Raw genomic sequence first — 22,145 nt, forward strand, 5'->3', positions numbered from 1 at the left:
CCCCTCAAGTTATATAGAATGCCTGATAGTCTAAAGTGTTATGTGGATCTTAAACATCTGTTTCCAACATCCTATCAGAGTAAAGAACTTGTTTATTCCAAAGCACAGACTTGTCAATCCCAAGTAATCTTTGCTTGGCAGAGACATTTCTTGAGAAAGAAGAACAGCTGTCAGAAAGTGAATATCTAAGTACCAAAGGCTAACTTATCTTCCTTTCCAGAGGCAGCAGTGATCCATTTAATGCTGCCTTATCTACATGACTATGTGTTTCAAAGATCAGGTAAAGAGCTGCAGATTCTGCTAGAGGATATCTGAAGAAAATTTTCTGGGCTGTGTAGTCTTTTGCAGATGAAGGTCTTCTCCTTCATTCCCTTCTCTCACACACATATCTTCATTGAAAGGCAACCTTATATGTACATCTTAGTAACTCTTATCTCATTTCTTTGAGCTATATTAAGCAAGCGTACTCTGTAAAGTCCTGTCACATAATTATTTCTAATACTTTGAAGATATGCAGCCTTAAATGTTTTTTTTAATTACTAACAGCTGGGGGCAGATTCACCATTCTGCTGGTTATAACAAAGCAGCCCAAAAATAAAAATCTATTTTAGATTTTTTTGTTGTTGTTGGCAGAGCAGCTGAAGTGAGTTGATGAAAATGCCTTTATTTTGCAATGGATTTATTAATTCAGAAGAGTACTATGAAGATTAATACAAATTTTTTAAAATACCCATATACCCCCCATTCTCCCCAAAGCAAAACCAAACTCAAACGGAAGCAAAAAGTCAATCCTTCTGATTTTTCTGACTCTCATCAGAGTATGATCAGATCATGGTTTTCCAGCTAAGATTACCTTTTTCCATGCTGTACTAAAGGCAGCAGTGCTGCAAGGAGCATTATGACCACAAATTCTGAGTCCTGTCACCCCTTGTATGATCTTCACAGTGGTGGAGTCTGGAAAGACGTGATTTATGAATGATAGCTTTTAATGTGAGCCCATCCTCTATGTTGCTCCACTTAACAGGGCCGCCATGCGTGAATTAATGAGAAAAGAAGGTTTTCCTCTGTCAAAGGAGGTTCCCACATGAGCCTTGTGACTGATTTTATTTATCCTCTGTTGAATCACAATTAGAAACAATTGCTCTGAGCTTTGTTGCCATCTTGCTTCTTCATAAAACATGAGCTTCTGCTTTAACTGGGTTGCAGCAGGATGAGAAGAGCCTGCCTCTGGCTGGAGCCAAAACCAATTTTGCACTATGCGGAGGCTGACAACAGTGCTCTGAGGAATCAGATTTTTCTTATTTGATGTAGATGCATCTCTCATAATTTAGTGAACTTACATTTAAACTTATATTTAGAGAACTCATTTTGTGTTGGTCATTCGGGTAGGAGAATATATAATGTGGTTTTTTAGCAGAGCAGGAGTTGAACTAATTTCTTGTAAATGTGAAATGGAGCTTTCCCACAGCTAGGAGTCATGACTGATACCTTTATGGCATTAATATTCACTTTGGAGATGTAATGACACCTTTAACCAAAATCTGATTCAGGAAAAAAAAAAAAAGCCAAACCAAAACAATCAGTTTCTCTTTTGTGTTAGATATTACTGCAATAAGATGGCTTCAAATTGTAGGAGAGTTCACTTAGGATGAAGAGTTCACTTAGGATGAAGTAATTTTCCAAAGTAAATTAGAATTATTGTAATATTTTCTGAGGGTAGATGACTTCAGAAAATTTGTGAATCTGGGCCACATTATCTCTGTTTCAGTTCCATCTGTGAACGGCAGAAGTTCCTAATTCGTAGATGTAATATACCTTATTATTTATATAAAAACATCTGCATTTCTCGGAAGAAAGGCATTACATAAGAGCAAGAGAGGGAATTACACCTGAAATTACAAAATCCTTAAATAATATGTTGAAGACAATGATGCTTGATGACAGAATTAGGTGCTATGGAAATTAATATCTCTGATAGGAAAAGCCATCTAGTTAGTTTCCTGTTTCTAGACTAATTTTAGGTGTGTGCTTTTTGTGAGTCATACTTCTTAAATCTGACAAAGAAAAATAATTTTTACATGCTTTGCATGTAAAATGCAGATAAACTGGAATGTGTAAGTGAATTCCTCAGACAACAACCTCTTTAACTGTGGTATTGTATGGCTGTTAAACATTTTGGCAGAAAATACCCAATTAGCAATCCACAGTCAGGGGAGCCACTACATGAGAGTAGCCATGGGTCCTGACAACATTTTTTTGAGGCATGGGTTTCTTTAGTACCTTTTTTGCATTTCAAATATATACACATACATATATGCTATTAAATACTAATATTTCATGTTTATGGAGTGATTGGGAATTTGACAAATGTGTTGCTATCATCAATGGTTTTTTTCCCTAAGACAAAATTAAGGTAACGATAAAATAAAATTTACTCCCATGCTTGGAAATACTATTTTTGTTTCTCAATGGTTGCAAATGAAACACAATTTATGATGTAGTATGTACAAATGCTTTGTGGCTTGTTGGTGAGACAGTTTCCTACAACACTGCCAGTAATATAGGTTATAACCTAAGTTAGGTGTTGAATGCAAATGATCAGGAGAGTCACATAAGATGTGTGTCCCTGCTTCATTGTAAATGTTAATGTGGATAGGTAAGTGAATGAAGAATGATCCAGGGCAAAATGGAAATGCTTCTTTTTTACCTTTTGGAGGCGCTAGAGCAGTATTTTGCTGATGGAGCACAGAATTTCTTTCTATGGGAAAAATGAGCATTTACTTGATTGATATGCATCTTTAATTAGGTGGTAAAAAAGAACTTGGTTGAGTATATTTGGTTCAGTATGAAATTGGAATTGCCTTTGAAAAAGATACAAGAGAGAGCACTTTTTTTTTAGTCTTTAATTCCTCTTTTTACTGGTTGTAACTCATTCACAAAATAAAATGCCTTTCTGTTTTAAATATAATTCTTAGCTATTTTTTATTACTGAATTGTAAAAAAGGCTTCAAATAGTAAGCTGTCACAAAAACCCCCTAGAGTGCAGTGACATGTGCTACCATAATAGAAAGCTGCACTGATATTTTATGCCTCCATCATTAATTAAGAGAAAAGGTGATGATGTCTACAGAGATTACCATAATTAACATTAAAGGCTGAGAGCTAACTGTCCCCTGTGCCTAAAGAATACTTGTGATATTAGAGAAAAGAATAAGAAATAATGAGCTCTGGAACAAAATTCATTGATTGTATTCTAGTAAAATAGTCCCGATCAAAAGGACTTAACATCAATAAGAGTTCACCCTTTGATTTCAGTACTTGGAGTTCTAACTGTGAAGTTATCTGCTCATTTTGTACATTAAGTAATGAAAATATTCGAAGGCACATTTTTTTGATATGTTTATCCCATAAACTATGGTATCTGACTACTGCTTTGAATTGTTTTATTGTACTGAGCTATAGTCTGACACTAATATGAATTGGAACTATTGTTTCCTTACCAATGGGAATTACCTTTTATAGAATGGTTCAAAGGTTAATTCTATTTTTTGTCCTTTGTGTGTCTTCATTTTTTCTACATCACCCCCAGCTGGAGCTGGGAAATGCTTTTACTAGCCTCTGTTGTGAAGAAAATGGATTTCAAATCAGTGTAAGAAGTGACACTCAAGCAATTTTTTATTTAAGTTCTTGAAAATGAAGAGGGAGTGTAAGGCAACAGGACCAGCAGTGAGAAGACAAATTATGAGGCTAGAATTTGATCCATTTTTAGTCCTTATTTGTTTTCATGTATGTAATTTGGGTGATCTCTGTGTTGGCTAACAAATGCATTTTTCTTCCTCATTTGTTGTCCATGCAAACAAAAAGCTTCTCCTTTCGTGAACTCCCCACACTGTGCCCTACATAATAATGTAAAACCAGGAAAAAATTATTCTCTTTTTCTAAGTTTTGTGATCTTGCTTAGGCAGGATGGCACTCAGCTGGGATAGCTCAAGCCAGGCTATTATTGAGTTAGCTACAAATCTCAGTCTTGTGAACTGTGAACAGAAATAGAGTTAGGATGTGCCAGCAATGCAATCACATGCCATGAGGTGAAATACTGTGGATGAACTAGATGGCAGGAACTCTCTTTTCAATTATTTTGATTTTTTGAGCATTAGCAAATAGCTGTTGCCAGCACAGCTCTGGTTCTCTTGCTGTGACCTACTGCCTGAGCACCCAAAAGGAGCTTGACATGGAAACTCCTGGATGTCACTCATTTCTAATTGCATTTCTTGTGAGTGCCATGGTAGCAAGGGAAATCTACTTTTAGAAAAGGTGATTTTTCCAGAAGAAAAAAAAGTCACCGAGCTTCTAGATGAAAGATTTTTACATGATTGTCACCAGCATTTGAAGCCCCAGTATTACTTCCACCTACCGTGACTGGTCTGTCAAACCTGATGAATGGCTATTAGCCAGCAGGCTGCCAGGTTTGTTGCTTTCTTCATTGACTGAGGGACACAAATTTTTGGCTAGGCTTTGGGATGAAGTTGAAGTAATGTCCGATGAACAGTACACTCCCTATGTGAATAAGCTAAAGAAAATCTTAGCATGGTGCCTGGTTAGTCTTGTGAGTTTTTTCTGGAGGTTTTTTCCTGTAGTTTTCTTTACCATTCTGCCATTCTTATGTGGTTTTGGCATTGGGTGTTTGAGAATTTTTTATTTAAAAAGATGATTTTCTGGAATGAGTATTTCGTTAGTAAAATGGCAGCAAGCACAGTCTGGCTGTTGATGAGAAGATGAGGCCTTTGATCAATTGGCTGGTAATAGGTAATATTTACTTAAAACCTGTTGATCTTTAAAATGGATCTTTTCATAGGTGTGCCTCTGCACAAAATGATTTCCTTACTTCTTAAGAAAAACTTAAAATTCTGTGTCATTCTGGGAGAAAAAACAGAAGGAAGATTGGGAAGCCTCCATGGAAAAAGCTGGAGGAGTAAACGTAGTTCTGTTTTTCTCTGTGGGATATAACAGAAAAATGTTGATAGTCCAGTAAGTATGAATTTTATGTGGGGTATCACTGTTAGGGAGCAGAAACTATTGTTGCTTCTAATTTCTCTGTGTGTTTTACTGTGTCTCCCTGCTGCTTGTTCGTATTTATTCTGGAGATTTTCAGCCCTTTTTCCTGCCTCTTTACTCTTTGAAATTCAGGTTGTCAGTGAGGGAGTAAAGTTCTGTCTCCATTGGAAAGCAATTTGCTGGTGTTGCTGGCTGTGAATGAAATTGACTGAGATTGTGAAATCCTGGGCAATTTAGCTCACAGCTGGGATGACAAGGAAGGGGCAGCATCACTCTCTCACTGAAGATGATGTTCCAGTTGTCTTGCAGATATTTATTTCCTCCTAGCTTTTACATCCATTTATTAGGTGCTGGTAATTGCTGGCATTTCTTAATGCATTTTATCCAGAGATAGCAGAACTCTTTCTGAAAAGCAGAAATTGTGTACACATCCTGATTGGTATTTTGCTTACCAGGAGGGAGTAAATTCAGATTTCTGGTTGTTGTTGGAAAAACTTCACTAACACAACCCTGTAAGTTACATCTGATGAATCTGTTGAACCAGAGATGTGTGTTTGCACAGTAAACCCACTCTGCCTCACCTTCCTGTGATTTTTTTGCAGGCACAGCTCCTAGGGCAGATTGGCCCAGCCACCCTGAGCTGATTCTTACAGAAAAAAAGCCTCAGAACAATTGAGTTGTTACTCCCCAAATGTGGAAAGTGATACCATCAGATGTTTTATTCCTACCAGATGGTTTGGTGTTTACTTACCTGCTCAGCGTATACTATATTTCTGAAAGAGGTGATCTGAAAGTCAAAAAAATCTGAAATAAACAACTGCATAGTTATTTTAAATGAAATGGGAAAAACATTAAAGGTACTTCATTTGAAACAGTAGCAAGCTGTAGCTATCAAGTTATGAATGCTACCTCCATCTTGAATAATTTTTGTAAATGCTGAGAGATATAAATGCAAGTTTTCATGCTTAAATGCTCCAGATATTTACAAGATAATTTAAAAAATGAACCTCCGTGTGAAAATATGAAGAGTCCTACTTAAAGGATAAAATTTTTTTATTAGAAAGGAAACTGGAATATAGCTCTAGTTCCTTTGAAGGGTGTCTCAGAAACATAAGTATTTTATTTCTCAAGAGTAAATAGAGATTATCAAATGGTTGCTGTATTTTCCCATATATAATTTTCTCTCTGTAAGGGAAAAAAAAAAACCAACAAAGAAATGAACTACATTTGTCTTCCCAGGGAACATATTAAGAGGCTGAGCTGAAAATCTCTTGCTCCCTCCTTTAATGCTTGTACTTTGGGAAATTTAATTTCAGGGAGTCAGGTACGTAATCCCTGCTGTTGTTCAGAAGTTTAATGTGTGTCCTCCCATGAACTGTGATAAAAATTGAGTCAAATGTCATAGACATTGCCAAGCTTTAAGAAATGTGTATTTCTTTATTGGTTCAGTAGACAGCATGGTTTATAAGTTTAAATGAAATGTCTTTTTTCTTTGATGTGAAAAATCTAGTAATAGAATATATTATTTTAAGCATCAAGAAAAGTATAAAGGCAAAATATGCATTTCAGTTTTAATACAGACACAAGAAAATGTGGAATATATAAAAATAATATTTGAATAGGTGGTTGCTTACTTTCTCCCTTTCTCCCCTTTCCTTCCCTCCTCTTCCCTCCCATCCATCAGCTGTGGGTCAGCAATGAGGCTCTCTGTGACTATCATTCAGTTCAGGGCTGGATGCTGGGCACTACTACAAGGGGATTGATGTTGGTGGGCTTCTGGAGCCTTTTCTTTTTTAATTATTATTTTTTGGTTTAAGTAACTTCTCCAGGAGTGCCTTTTTAAAGCACTTCAGAACAGTTCTATCCAGTGCCTTCATTTTGCCATGATGATCTGATAAGGAGGATATGCAGCTTCCCTAACAAAATAATTTCTCTAATGCTCCTTCTTTCTGTGGTCCAGCTGCCAGCTTGGAGGGTTGGCTGTGTGCAGACCAGTCCTAAAGAATGTTAGATACTGCTTTCACTGCAGAAGACTGAATTTCTCAGCTTCCTTATAACAATGAGTTGTTTCAATCTGGTGAGATAAAAGGGAAAAAGCTTCTCAAATATATCTTTAGTCTTGGTAATAAGGCTATCCAGTATGTTTAACAAATGTACAAAGTCAAGCTTCAGCTGATAATGTAAACACATTTAAACAAACTTTAGTAACAGTAGGTCACTTTAGAATATTTGTTCAAATGCTTGGAAATTTCAATTTCCAAACAGGCTCAATGATACTGCTAGGAAAAGAAAGAAGTCTGAAAGGAAAAGAAAGAGACATTTTCAAAAAATAGAGAACCCCTGGTAGTTCATGTCAGTCTTTGCGCTCCAATAAAAACTGCAGCATTGATTGTTCATAAATTTAACTCTCATGATTTTTTCCCATTTTGTCATCCAAGACTTCTTCAAGACATTCCACTATACTTTGTAGTTTTGTGTTAAAAAGATACACATAGGTTTTTCTGGAACATCTTAGTAGCTCCATTACCATCCCAGCCTTAATATTTGATGTTGGCTACTCATCCACCAGGGTTATTAATCTTATGTTTAGAATCTAGAAGCCAGGTACATTATCTAAAATGAAGTTTTCTGACAATTTTTTGTGGTAGCACTATACACATGTTATTCCTCCGATTTGACTTTCCTGTGAGAACACCTTATTTTAGATGTTTATGTAACTGATGTGGTGAGGTTAATCCCATTTTTCTCCATATTTCTAAGATGTTTCCCCCAGCCTTTGCTGTTCAAGTACATATCTGTCCCTCTTTAAAATTCAAATAAATGAACTGATGTGTGTTTAGAAATTCTGGATAAATTCTGGAATGAACACAGATACAGAACTCATCAAGGCTGCTTGCATATGGTACCACCAGGGATAAATGTACATCTTTCTCTGGCTGTTGGAGTTCTGAGAGATTCCATTATTTTGTACATGTGCATATGGTGCCATGTGGATCACAAGGCCACCTAGCAATAATCTGTGCTTTGCAATTATGCAATTTTCATTAATATGCACTTGTTTCTGAAGCATTGCAATGTATTTCCATTGGATCTGAAATGCTACATTTTGAAAACTGGATTTATCTTTTATTGTTTTCCCACTCTAGATTACTAAGCAGCTGCTAATAGGTAAACTCTGAAAGAACACAAAATATATTTTTATTAATAATTCCCAAATCTTCTTGGGCATTAACCTAAAGTTCAGTTGTAGCAGTTTGAGTCAATTTTGTTGAAATGATTTAACTTACAGGTGCCAGCAGTGGCATCATTCCCATTGCTAAGCATTGATGTTAGAAATTCTCGTTCCTAATGCCAAGACATTCATGGTTTATTGCTGTCTGGCTGAGTTTAGCAGCCTGTTGTTCTTGTGTTTCCGGGTATTCGTTCTAATTCAAAACAAGTGGGAATGCTGGCAATCTAACGGAGACATATGTAGGAAGTAACCATTGGCAACTATGGCTGCATCAGACAAAATTCTTTAATTGGAGCATTTGGGCATTAATGCTCACAAGCCAATGGAGGAGTCCTTTCCTTTCCAGGTTGTTCAGTACAAGCCTTGGAACCTGATTCCCTTCTCAGGCTGTATTTCTGTAATTGGCACACTGTCTGCTTTCAGAGAATGTTTATAAAATGAAAGTGCAAGAAGAGTCGTTCCTTACAAAAGCAAATTTTGCTTTCTGCTGCATACAGTGTGCTCCTTAGGCATCCATTGAAACTTGTAAGTTTGAAAATAAATTCTGGCAAAGTCCTGTAAGGCTAGATCTGGACACCCTGTCCTACAAGGCATTGGCGTGCTTGTGAATCATTACTTTCTTATCTTCACAGTAGAAATACATAGAAAAATGTGACATAAAATATTTCACTTTGAATACACGGAGAATAACATTTAATCTTCCACATTTCAGTTCTGGCTGTGTGGGTAAAGTTTTGTGTGACCACATTACTTTAGATCATATCTAGACTAGAGACAAAATAGATTATAAAAAAGTATAAGAGATAAATAATTTGCTTTAAGCTTTCTAATGGAATGAAGTGAAGAAGGGAGAAGAGTTTATGCTGTGGGTCTTTTCACTGTATAGGTTTGAATGTACTGCAAGGTTGATAACAGCAATTCCACTGAACTTACAGGAGTATGTGATCTTAGTTTAGAGACAAAATTCGAGAAATTTAATCTATTATTGTGTCTGGAGAACAAATATGCAATGAATGAGAGTGGTTTCCACAGGATGTGCAACTTTTATGCCACTGGAGTTGAAACTAAATAAATTGGTTTGAAAGGAATTCTGCTACCATAGTTTGACTACTCCTGGGATAGACAGCATAGTTTAATGAAGACTAAGAAAGAGGATCTATTACTATTTGTAAAAGACGTTCAGGAATTGCTACAAAGGAGGAAGAAGAATTATTGAAATTGAACCTTCTTTAAGATCAAATGGATATTAATTGCTTCTGAATGAATTTAGAGTGTAAATTAGAACAAGGTTTCTGTCATCAAAGGAATGATGTCTGAATTCTGGCATGACCTTTCAAATAGGGCAGGAAGGATAAGGAACCTAAATTATTTCAAGATGGAACTTGATTAATGAATATAGGTAGTGCTTCCAGAAATGGAAATTAAAGTTTATGATTATAGTATCATAGATCTTAGGCTCAAAGAGACCTCAGAAAGTATCCAGTTCATTTCCTTGCCCCAACTTAATCTCAATTACATTTAAATAATTTCAAGTTTATCCAGCCTGATCTAAAATATGATCTCATCTTAGTGATGAGACTCTATAGGCCAGTTACTCTCCCATCCAATTACCTCACTATTCCAACCATTAAAAAGCTTTACTAATGTCAATTTAAGTCTTCCTAGTGCAATTCAAGTTAATTTCTTCTTGTACTCTCCACAGAAGACTTGGAGAACAAATTAGTATTCTGCCCCTCTATGGCGCTTTAATATATGCTTGGAAACTCCTTTTTTCCCAGAATCAGAGTGGTTGACTTTGGAATATCTCGCTATATTCATTCTGATGTTAGTCTTTGAATCTTTCAGTCTTTGCTCTGAAAACTTGTCTTCTAGAACTCTGATTGTTCTGGCACTCTCTGCTGGGCTCTCCAGGTGTTTCTCTTCCTTCATCCCATTTTTCCTGATGATGGTCTATGAGCACTGAATGCAACAGAAGGATTATTTTGTGACTTTCAAGCATAGTGCTACTACTTATCCAAATACTATTGTCATTTTTGCAGTGTGGGATGTGATTTATTTCCCAGTTGTCTACGTGTTTTCATCAAATAAGTTCCCTGCTTTGCAGGGTATAGGATGTTAGGAATGCTCTCAATCTCTGCATCTCTTATTATAAGATGTTTTTTGTGAGTTTCTTCTAATAAAGCTCTTATGTTCCTTGTAAGGGAATGTTTGGGATTGCTGTCGAAGAGGAAAATGGGCCATAAAGAGAAAAGTTTGTGGATGTGTAGGCTAAAGTCTTATGTGACTTTAATTCTTCTCATGTGGATCTTTTTATCCTGTACCCCTGGTGACTTCAAAGCCAGGACAATCCTGAAGCACACATGGAATGCACCAGAAGGTTGTGAATGAGAAGAGCTGGGCTGTGCTTAGGATGGGCACATTTGCTCAGTGTCTCAAAACCTCAAGGCACCGTGGTGCCTGCTGTAAGAGCAGTTTGGTGGGTAAAGGGAGCACAATCAAACCCTTTTGCACCATCAAGCTGATGCTATGGAAATCCTTTCCTAAGACAGCAGAACCTGAGGGCAGTGCAACACTGGAACCACTTTGTAGCTGAATGTCTGGGTAATACTGTATTCCAGTTACAGGTTTGATATTATTTTTACCTGCTTTACTTTTAGCACATTGTCAGCTTGAGGTCAAACCTTAATGGCTTATTTGCTTGGCATATCAGTAAATGAGGTAGTTTTATGCCACAGATTTGTGAACATGGAATAAGGAAGATACTATTAAACATAAGACTCAGAATTCAAGGGCTTGAGAAATTTTGCATATTGCTAAGCTGACAAAGTGTTGTTCTAAAGTGATAAAAGCAGGTGTTTCTTTCTACATTCCAAGTCTGCTCCCATGTGAGAGGCTAGATAAGTAGTTCAAATTACATCTAAGTAGAAAATTTGCCAGACCTTAATTGCTTTTCATCAGAGTTCCAAATAAGAAGGAGAAGTAAAAAAAAACACCTTGGAACTACACTGTAGCCTCTTTAATTCCCCTCATTTAAAGCCCTGAGGTAGAAATCTTAACTTTACAATAAACTGCACTCTTTCAGTGGTAAAGCAGAACAAATTTATAAGCAATGACTTGTGCTCCTTCTACATTTGACATTTAGGTAAGAGCAATTTTTTGTTCAAGAATATAAGTAGTTTCTACAAGATCTGCAGCTGTGTCATTTCAGTGGGATATAGTTTTATCATGAATCAGTGCTTTTCTTTGGTGTCTTCTGCTAAGGTTATGGCCATTTATTCCATCTTTCTTGATAAGAGTGGTCTTATTAAGCCTGTTTATTCTATCTTGGAGTCAGACCATAGCATCATCAAACCTTGCTCTCCTGCTCTGGCTACTACTTCTTGACTCTGTGCTGGGAAATGAAGTGCATCTGTTCCTAGTCAATCCTGCTTAAGTCAGGCCTCTCATCAAGAAAGGTCCATCAGTTTGTCTTCTGCAAGGAGACTTTATCAGTAAATCAACAGGAGAAGGGATTAAGATCACACCATTTACCGTTGTACCCTATGCAATATGCAATGAAATGTCAGTGTCATAACCTCCCAGTCCTACATTATTATTTCATTGGCAAGGAGGCATTTTGCTGAGAGATCTTTCTGTCCTTTGTTGAAGCAGACTATAGTAAAACCAGAATTCCTGTGCAAGACAAACAAGGGACTCCTCTGTTTTGGTATCTGTCCATGCTGTCCATATTTTGGAGGAAGACACAAGATTAAAAAATTATTTTAAAAATGTTGCCATTTTTCTCATATCTTGGTAGTTACTTTATAGGTGAAGCTATATGGAATTTGATATTCTTTATGTCTTTTATTTAGATAAAGCCAGTTGGTTTGCCCTTTTCATACATATGATCTTTAAACAGTTGTTAAATTCCCTCCTAAGAATGCTAAATCCTTAGTCTGCCCTCATTTGAAAGCATTTTCACAAGAAATTGCTGGAATCTACTGAATTGATTTTTAATATTTTCATTTTTCTGTATCTTTCTTGATACAACAAAATATTAGTAAAAAGTTCAAAGTTTGAGTGCATAGAGTAGGACCAGTGATTTTTAGACCATTACTATACATTTTTTAATTACCTTCAGTTCACTTCTTGGTACAGGCTCATATTTCCACTTTGATCTCTTTATAAAGCTATGCTTTCACCAAGTTTCACTACAAGTAGGTATTGTTTCCCATTCTATTTGATTATAGTTAGCTTAACACACAGTGATATGCATGTGAGATTATTTATTCCAAGACATACTTCAGAGATGCATTCATCAACTGTGAATCTCATCTGCTCTTCTGCTGCATATTCATTTAGTTTAATTTGATACCACTGGCAATTGAAACTAATAATGGTTTGGGCAAACTTTGGTCTCTCCTTGTTGAGTAGGTTCATCTGTTTGGAAAGATCTTAACCTGAAAAAGGAATCCCATGTTGAATATAGGTCAGCAATGACATGCTGTAGAAGAACTGCCAGGGAACTTGAAAGAGGGATAAAGCCTTTGAAGCACAAGAAGTAAGTAATCTTTGGCTCTTCTCAGAAATGAACTCTTTTCAGTACTGGGCATAGCATTCAAAAAGAGAGAGAGTCCAAAGGCAAACAAGAGTGATCAGATGCTTTGAATATTTGACAAGTGCATGTGTGTGTGTGTGTGTTTGTGTGTATGTGTGAAGAATGCAAAGCTGTGTGGAAGTGTGTTAGTAACTTAGAGAGAAGTAAAAGGGTATTACAGAGTGGAAGGAAATAATCTGTTCTTTGTGTCCATTGTGGAGACAAGAGGGTGTGTCTGTAAATTTTTTTCAGAGGTGAGGATAGTAGTGTGTTTTCTACATATCAAAGAAAATTTGAACATGCTCAGATCTTCCAATGGAGAACAGAATTTGGTAATTTGAAAATTCTTCTCTGTCTATGAATGCATTTCAGGGCATTAGCAATCTAAGTAGTGTTTCCAGATTGCTCTGACAAAAGTACAGGAACCTCATCTGATTTCTAGGAAGTGCTCACTGACACAGGTTCAGAGAAAAGAACAAGGAAGGCTTGGAAGAGAGATTTGGTACTTCAGGGAAGGCACTAATTTGGTACTTCAGGGAAGGCACACACAGACCTATGAATAAGCTGCTATACGTTGTTAGAAGGATGCCACAGGCAAAAGAAGGAGCACATAGAGGATGATAGTTCTGGGTCATCATAATCCAGTGGTATTGCCATTTAAAGTGATGTGCCTTGTCACAGGGCAGAGAATACAGAAAAGATGAAAGAGCATCTCAGCTATAGCTGAGGGTTTCCTTTATTCTCACTTTAAATGTGCCCAAAGCAATACTTCTGGAAATCTCTTTTTTGTGTCATGTGAGACAGGGAACAGACATCTGGTCTCTGAACTAGTTTAAATTTGGCTGAAAGTTGAAAATTTCTATGAAGCTTTTGGTTCAGACAGATCATAATTTTTGATTAAAAATCCACCTTATAGAAATTCTGAATGAGTTCCTACTGCAATGCCATCAGGGGAGGAAATAGGAATGCAGTGTAATTGAAAACAGTCTCTAGCAGTTCAAGTGCTGCAAAAATCGTCTGTAACAGAGTTGTACTTCAGGCCTATATTCCCTTTGGGCTGCTTGCTTGTAGTGGTACCAGGGTAATAGCAATACATTGGTGCAAAAACACCACTCCGTATGCCTAGAAGCAACACAAAATTCTGGGGGTAAATTCACTGAATTATATATGTTGCTTTCTGGGAATGCAGAAGTTTTACTGCAAGTTCCATGTAGCTGAGGTTGCACACTATACCTTACTAGGAAATAAGAGTCTTGAGGGAGGACAGAGTCAATTTAATCATTATTTTGTTTGTTGTTTCAGCTAAATGGCTTTGTTTTGTTATATGTGTATTTTAGTACTTATCTCACTGTCATCAGATGCTTAATGGGATCTAAGGAAGTCTGGTGTAGAAAAGTGGAGTGCAAGCTTTAACACAGGCTACCCCTTCACCTGGCACTGAGGGATGATTCAATCCATCACTTTTCATTTAAAATAATAGACTGGACCTTGGTCAAAAATATCACTGGTATAAACAAATGGAATCATTGATAGATCATTGTTGCCAATAACCAATGACAAATACCCTGCTATTTTTTCTTAGTTTTGCAAAGTTCTCTCTTTTGATTAAAGCTGGCAACTATCAGGATAAAAGGACACCTGTCAGTACTTGATAGATATTCTTATGAAATGTGTTCCTAAAGTGCCAAATCCTATCCTTTTCTATAAGAACTGTAACTCTTAGAAGGTTGATTAATTTTAGGGTGCATTCTAAGATGCCTTCTCCTAGCACAATGATGATCACTCAGATCTGGATGCAGTACTTAAGTCATCCCAACTTGCAACTCAGCATTTTAAGGAAATTTCAATTTAGGATCTGTTTGTCTCAAAGCATTATTAGCAAAAGTAAAACTGGAGTTGCTGAAGAGGCAGAGTAGACACTGGTGTCATGGAGGAAGAGCTGACTGCCTGATGCAGTAGCCTGCTGTCTTCCCCTAGGTCAGGTCACCTTCCCTGGAAATCACATCCCTACAAATACAGTTGCTGGCCTGGTTTGGTACTATACTAAGTCTGAGAGGTATGGTGTGTGATGCTTTGTGAACCAGCCTGAAAATTAGTCTGCACCATTAAAAAAAATTCCCAATGCTAATTTTTCACTGCCTCAGACTCATTTTCTCCTTAGGGATGGGGAAGAACATTTGCAAACACATTGATTAAATGGAATGCATTTGGTATTTTAGATGTATTCACTCTGAATTGTTGTATATAATATAACAATGTTATATATAATTCACTCTGAATTGTCATTTTAATCCAGACTGTGCAGGGTCCTGGGGGGAAGCCAACAAACACAAGATATGTCTACATCATTAAAAATAATTTACCTGTGCTGGAAAAGAAGTGTACAAGTGTTTGCAGCGTGTTCCGTATTTACTCAGGGGTAATGATAAATAATTGTTGGTTTTCTCAGTTTATAAGTCAAAAAGCAGGATTTAAATATGTCAGCCTTCAGTCTGGATTCTGTAAAAATAAACTGAATAACATTTCCTTAACATTTAGTCCTTGTTACCACAACCTCAAGCTTCTCACATTAATTCATCCACTGGACCCCTAAAAGTCCCTTTAAGGTAGGTAAATATTGTATCCATACTGCTGGTGGGGAACTGAAGTGTAGGTAGGGCAGGCTGAAAGTAGCTGACAGAAATTACCTATTAAAAATTGCTTATAGACAATCTTCAAGTCTTAATCTCAGAAGATCACTAAATAGTGTTGATGTATAAATCACTCTCGGTGATTTCTTCATTGATAAACTGTCTCTGAATTGACCATGTCTTCTGGAGCCAAACATGGTTTATTATCCTTGAAGCAGAGCGTAAAGATGTACAATGACAAAGTGCCATTTTTATATGAAAGCAAAGTTTCAAGCAGAATTTTGCTAAAACACCATCCTGTTTTGATATTTTGGGAACACCAAAGGGGTTCAGCTGAAAAGATTAAAGGTCTATTGATCACTAATAATTTCCTAATATTTTTCGATGTGCTTAGGGATCACATAATCTGCTGCTGGAATACACCCACATGTGAGCTGGAAAGCAGTGGCTGTCAGAGAGCTCAGAGCACTGTAACTTGACAGTTTAGAGGGGAACATAAAAGAACTTTCTTTCCCATGCCAAATGGTCTTGTGGCTAAAGTCTAGCTACCTACTGAAATTTAATGGCAACTTAAAGAAGGACATTAATGATTAACCTAATGATATAATTAAAAGTTATATCATCATATAACTAAAAGTTATATCATTAAGGAAAGAGATGTAAAAATGAAATTACCATATTCTTGCTTGGTTCAGTATGTATGTTTTCCTGATCCTCAGCATAATGAAACCCTCAGTAGGGCTATGAAAAAAATCTCTACATAAAATATAGCTGCTAAACTCTCCATTAGTCTCTGTACTCACACACGCACCAACCCCTTTATTACTTCCTTCTGATGTCAGAAAAAGGTAAGGTTTGAACTAGATAAAGCCAAATAGGAATATAGGTACTGTGCAGTAGGATTATCCTAGAAGTTTTACATAAATTGGCTGATAGGAAAGCTCTGCAGTATTGTTTTCTGCATGGTAAAAGGGTGGTTAAGCCTTAGCCAATAAGACCAAGAATTACAGTTTATTGTAGGTGGGTAGAAAAGGGGCTTGTAGACCAAAGTCAAGGCCACATCTTGATCCTCTCAAAGGCTAAAATTTAGGACCTGATCATAAAATAAATTCACAAGAATTGCCTGTCCTAAATACATCTCTTAGGTCATTTTCTGAATGCCTCCATTAGTTTAGTTAATTGTGGGGAAAGACAATGATAAAAATTTGGTAAATTCTTCAGATTGTTCAGCAAATGCAATTAGTGTTCTGCAATACAGGAGGTCTTGTCATGTACAAGACCTGTTAGGCTGCAAGAACAAAATAAACAAATGGTCTGTATCGCAGGGGTCTTAGAGATAGCACAGCTGTGATGTTCATCCATTAGAAAATCATTAGGGAAAAAATGATATAGCATTGGTTTACCAGTAAGCAAGAGTACTACTCAGAATTTTATTTATCTCAGGAATGCTTTAGTCACTTTTAATTTAATCAAATCCTAAAAACCACACATTTTTTCCTCCCATCAAGGTAATTTAGTGCATTAGATGTTTCACAAAGTATCAAGTGAATTACATATGTATGAGTCTCCAGGAAAGCCTTTGAAGGAAGGGTACTAATGTTCTTGTTCTTGAAATAATATCCTCATATTGTCACAAGTTATTAGTGATATTGCCATTTCTCTGTCCCAGGAATGGAGTTTTGTGGCCATTGCTCATCTCCAGCCATTTGTCAGCATCTGTTAGGGCACTGTAGCTCACACTCAGCACCTTGAAATGCCCTAATCATGGTGTCAGGTTCCTGTGGCAGTCACTCGCTCAGGTTGGGATGGGGGTTGCTGTGGGCTGGCATGTGGGAAGGGAGGCAGTGAAGGAGTTGTTGCAGTGGAGCTTCACCTCTGATCAGTGGGAATGCTTGAGCTGGTTATGTTGGATTTTGGGCAATTCTTGAAAATGTATGTGAAACAAAAGCTAAGTCAAATCTTTTCACGTGATCTCACTATTGGAACATGGTTGAAATGGTTATTTGCTATGTAATATATTTGTTTAAATTGGTCTCAGTTACCACATATTGAGATCAAGTGTTTTGTCCCATTGAAAGAGTGGCTGTTAAGGCCAAAGGCTGTGTTTTTGTGGCTAGTAGGCAACTCACCATGGAAACAATAATAACAGTTATTGTTATAGCAATAACAATAATTACAAACAGGAAACAATAGTAATTAGTTCTTCTTGGATCTGAATTTTTATTTTTGATAATATTGCAGTACTAATATAGCAGGAATTAATAATGACAGTCAATTACAGATCTTAATTAAATGCTAGTACCTATTACTGTGAACAGTAAAATGGAAATAGCTACCTGATGATTTAAGAGTGGTTTATAGGCTCCTGAAAAAAACATAAAAAATTTCCTTATTTGTTGCTGAGGTTAAAATTGGGAAAGAACATAAGGCATGCATGGCAGACATTTTATTTTTGAGGATCTTGCTTTTGTTGTAGGTTTGCATTTAATAGTGTTTGCTAGGTTTGTAGTTAGTAGCGCTACAGATTTGTTGCAGTTAATAAGGTTTGCAAAGTTTTATGCTAAATGCAGGGATATTTTGTTTAGCTTGTAGATTACATGTTCAAAATTGAAGTCAATGGAAGCATAAAGAAATGAAAGTATATCACTAATAATTTGAGCATCTGAATAATCCATTGTAGATGCCATCAGTTTAATTGCATATGCATATTAAAACTGCTCATTTGAAAACAAGTTTCTAAATATTCAGTTTATAATGTCAACATCTGTTGAAATATACAATAGTTTTATGATAATTAGCAATGGGACAACCATAGAAGTCTTGAAGTTTGATTTAGATAAACAACCATATTTCTGCTACTTTCCCATCTTACATAAACCTTGTTTTCCTGAAAAATTTCTGGTCCTTCATGCCCTGAGGGAAGCTATACATGTGTTGTAATTCTGTATTTGATTCCCACTAGCCTCCAAGAGATCAGAGAAAAATTAGAAGAAAATGACTCATTAATTTTCAAGTTTCATCACAGAAGGGCTGTTCAAAATGCTTTTTTCCCTCCTTCCCTCATTATAGTGGTAGCTAAAGAGTTGGATTACTTCTTTCAGTTTGACTTATTACTAAGAAATGCAGATTTAGATAATGTGAATTCTTTAGGCTGTTTTGTTGTTGTTGTTTTTGGTGGGATTTTTTTGTTTGTTTGGGTTTTTTTGTTTGTTGGGTTTTTTTTTCTCGTGTGTGTGCAAATTGCGTGAATCTTCAGAGGTTTTTCATTTGAATTCCTGATGTTAGTAAGCTTCTACTTCAAGCTTAGTGATTAATGATGCATTGGAGACCTGTGCTATAACTGTGCTCTGAAATTTTTTCTCAGTACGTCTGGCTCTTTGGTGTAGTCTAGGAGCTTGATCCCCAGTGTCAGACATCACCAACTCAACTGTAACAAAATAAGTTGTAATGAAACAAGAAGTTTCTTACTGCCTGACATGAAAAGTCTGTGCTTAGCAGTGTTTGTGTGATGATGTCAAGCAGGTTTGGAACAGGAACACTGCTGAACTTGGCAGTTTCCTTAAGATACTGTAATCAACCCCACTCTTTTCTCAATGCTAGGATTCTGCCAAACATCTGGCTGGGAAGTTGCCCTCGGCAGCTGGAGCACGTGACCATCAAGCTGAAGCATGAGCTGGGTGTTACAGCTGTGATGAACTTCCAGACTGAATCTGACATTGTTCAAAATTCCTGGGGCTGCAACCGCTACCCAGAACCCATGAGCCCCGAAATCCTCATGAAACTGTATAAGGAAGAAGGTCTTGCCTATGTCTGGCTGCCAACTGCAGACATGAGCACTGAAGGTAATGCTCATGTCGCTCTTGCAGTAAATTAATAGCAACAAACACTTGGAGTTAATAATCTGTCACTTTCATGACAGCTGGGGGAGGGGAGAGGAGTTCTGTGCACATTTTGCATGAAAATATAGCTGGAACACGAGGTATAGTTTCTTTTTGTGCTTTCTTTAACAAATTATTCATATTTTCTTGTAGGCAGAGAGGCTATCTGAAGTACTTTGTGTCTGGCAGTATTATCTGTGTTTGTGTTTAAAGCCATCTGACATCAATAACTGCTTGACTGTTTTTACTTTCTGCTTGAGTTCAGCCTATATAATGAAAATATGCTGTGTAGGTGTAAGACTGCAAGTTTGCAGAGCAGGGCAGCTTGCCACCTTTGCTGACTAAAAAGGGAGAGACAGTGCTGTGTGTCTGCTGCTCCCTTCCCAAAACCCACTTTTTCTTTAACTGTAGTATCCCAGTCTGATGAAACTCCATAGCGACATTTGTATAATAGTTGCAATTAATTGAAAATACTCATAGCACCTGAGCTGTAATGTCAGTTACTAGTACTTTTAAGTCCTTGGTTGGAATGCTCAGTTCAAAGTCTTGTTTCCAACCAGAAGGTTGGAAAGTGAGTGTGTTTTTATGTGAGCAGCCTGCCAGCAGAAGCGACTGCTTTCAACACAGGGAAATAACACCGCCCAAATAGGTAACTGTCATATCAGCAACAGGACATCAGGGAAGACAGGAGACCTTAAAACAGGGATCTGAAAGGGCTTAATGTCAGTGCTCATATGTGCCACAAGAAGCAGTTGGGCTCTGCTGCTTGCAGCTCTGTTTCCCAGGATAGCCAGAAGAAAAGTGTCAGAAAATATGGTGTGTTCATCCCTTTGAGAGTGAGAAGCCTATTCTGTGTTGTTTGACTGCATGCTTAGTGCACAGTGAAATCACAACAGTTTTAAGTTGTACAGTAAAATGTTCTTCTGCTCTCCCTCCCTCACTTACTGAATTGATGGCCTTCATTAAAATGCTTTGGAAATCAGCAGTCTGTAGGTACCTTCACAAACTTCTGGCATTAAAAAGAAAATCATTTTTGGCTCGCTAACTTTAATGCTATGTAAGTTGTGCTGTTCTCTATAATATGCTTCCGTGTCTCAGTTCCTTTGAAAATGAATGTGCCACACACATCTGATGTTATCAGAATGTATGTTTAGAAAAGACTTGGGGCATTTTACAGTTTTGTGTGATCTGATTCTATATTGCAAGGAAAAAAACAAGTTAGCCTAGAAAGTCATTTGAGAAAAGAAAGAAAAAAGTGCAATATGTCAGGTCTGCCATTATATTTTACAATTCATCAGGCTGTGCAGGGATTCTCAGCCATGAACTGACTTTGTCCAGTGCAAATGAACGTGCCTTGTTTTTAACCTTAGGAAGAATCCAGATGTTGCCACAAGCTGTCTGCCTGCTGCACGGGCTGCTGCAGAACGGACACACTGTCTATGTCCATTGCAATGCTGGTGTGGGCAGGTCTACAGCTGCTGTCAGTGGCTGGCTGAGGTACGTGGTGGGATGGAGCCTGAGGAAGGTGCAGTACTTCTTGGCTTCCCGGAGACCAGCTGTCTACATAGACGAGGAAGCTCTGAATCGTGCTGAAGAAGATTTCTACCAGAAATTTGGGCATCTTCGTTCCTCATATCAAATACATGAATAGAAAAGCAGCAGAAGGAAAGGAAGGTGAAGAGGAATCCTTACATTTGAACCTCAAGGACTTAAAAATTTCTGTGATTCAGGCACCCACCTCACCTCTTCAGATTAAAAGCTTCTTGTAAAAGTGATGACAATTTTGTTTAAAAAAGTGCCTTAGAGTTTTTTATTTGCTTTCTTTAAGCTGACATGTTTCCCGTTTTCAAGCCTTTTGGTGCAATTATGAGACCTAGAAACTGCAAAGGGAAACAAGATTTTCTTTTAACTACTTGCCTATAGGAACTGAGGTTTTAGGGTAGATGCTTAACAAGATGTGAGGTGAAACAGAGTTGGCAATAAAAAGTGAGAAGAAAAAATTACAAAGATTGACTGGATTAAGATTCAGGTTAGGATGGAGCAGATCATCATCATAATTTCTATAGGTTTATTCTTCAGTGAAATCTCATTTTTTCCAACTTGTTCCTCTAAAGATGCAGTCAGTGACAGAGTAGTTTAAGTAATAAATATTGATTTTCTGAATACTTAATGGAGAAACTATTGGATATGAGCTGTTTATGGAGAATGTCCAAAATAATATATTTTATTTATCCTATGCTTCAATCATCTTGAAAAGAAAAATGTTTATTTAAGTTATTATATGTGTGGTTTTGACCATGACTTCATTTCTGTTTTTTTTAAATAACACTGCCTGTTTAGAAAATGGATGAGAAAATAAAGACAAAATGACTATTCCAGCAGCCCATTTTGTCATGTGTCTTTGTCTCCCAATTTCACAAATAGCAAAAAGAGTCATAACCCATATTTCTATATAGAAGTGGAACCAGCCACTTTAATGGTGACAGCCCATGTCTTGTCTTGCACTGTGTCGGTTTGACAGGAAATCTCAAAAAACAGCGCAGCAAAGGTGTGTGGACCATATGGCACCTCTGGTACCTTCAAAGACTAAAAGAGGTGTTTCTTCTCCTAGCCCAGAGCAGAGAGAAGAGGGAGTGTGTGAGTGCTCCTGTCTGGCTGTTGGGGTCACAGGAAAATGTGCAGAGCTACCGCTGCGTGCCCAGGAGTTAGCTCATTTTGACTGAGTTTAAAGTAAAATTGATGAGCTTTTGTGACCATATTCTCCTTAAAATCAA

General features: G+C 37.1%; 1 protein-coding gene across 3 annotated transcripts in view; it reads left to right on the forward strand.

The window, feature by feature from the left end:
* Nucleotides 1–21,752, forward strand: part of EPM2A (EPM2A glucan phosphatase, laforin) — a 34,996-nt gene extending 13,244 nt beyond the window's left edge. For 2 of the 3 annotated variants that reach the window (XM_066546843.1, XM_066546844.1), the window contains exons 3-4: nucleotides 19,094–19,335; nucleotides 20,742–21,752. In XM_066546843.1, the coding sequence (XP_066402940.1) occupies nucleotides 19,094–19,335; nucleotides 20,742–21,022 (523 nt within the window). In that variant the 3' untranslated portion in view covers nucleotides 21,023–21,752. Of the gene's footprint in view, nucleotides 1–4,948; nucleotides 5,029–19,093; nucleotides 19,336–20,741 lie in introns of those variants that run through there. The other variant, XM_066546845.1, reaches the window with a different exon arrangement.
* The last annotated feature ends 393 nt before the right edge of the window (nucleotides 21,753–22,145 follow it).

This window comes from Molothrus aeneus, chromosome 3 (assembly GCF_037042795.1).
Source record: "Molothrus aeneus isolate 106 chromosome 3, BPBGC_Maene_1.0, whole genome shotgun sequence".
Lineage (NCBI taxonomy): Eukaryota > Metazoa > Chordata > Aves > Passeriformes > Icteridae > Molothrus > Molothrus aeneus.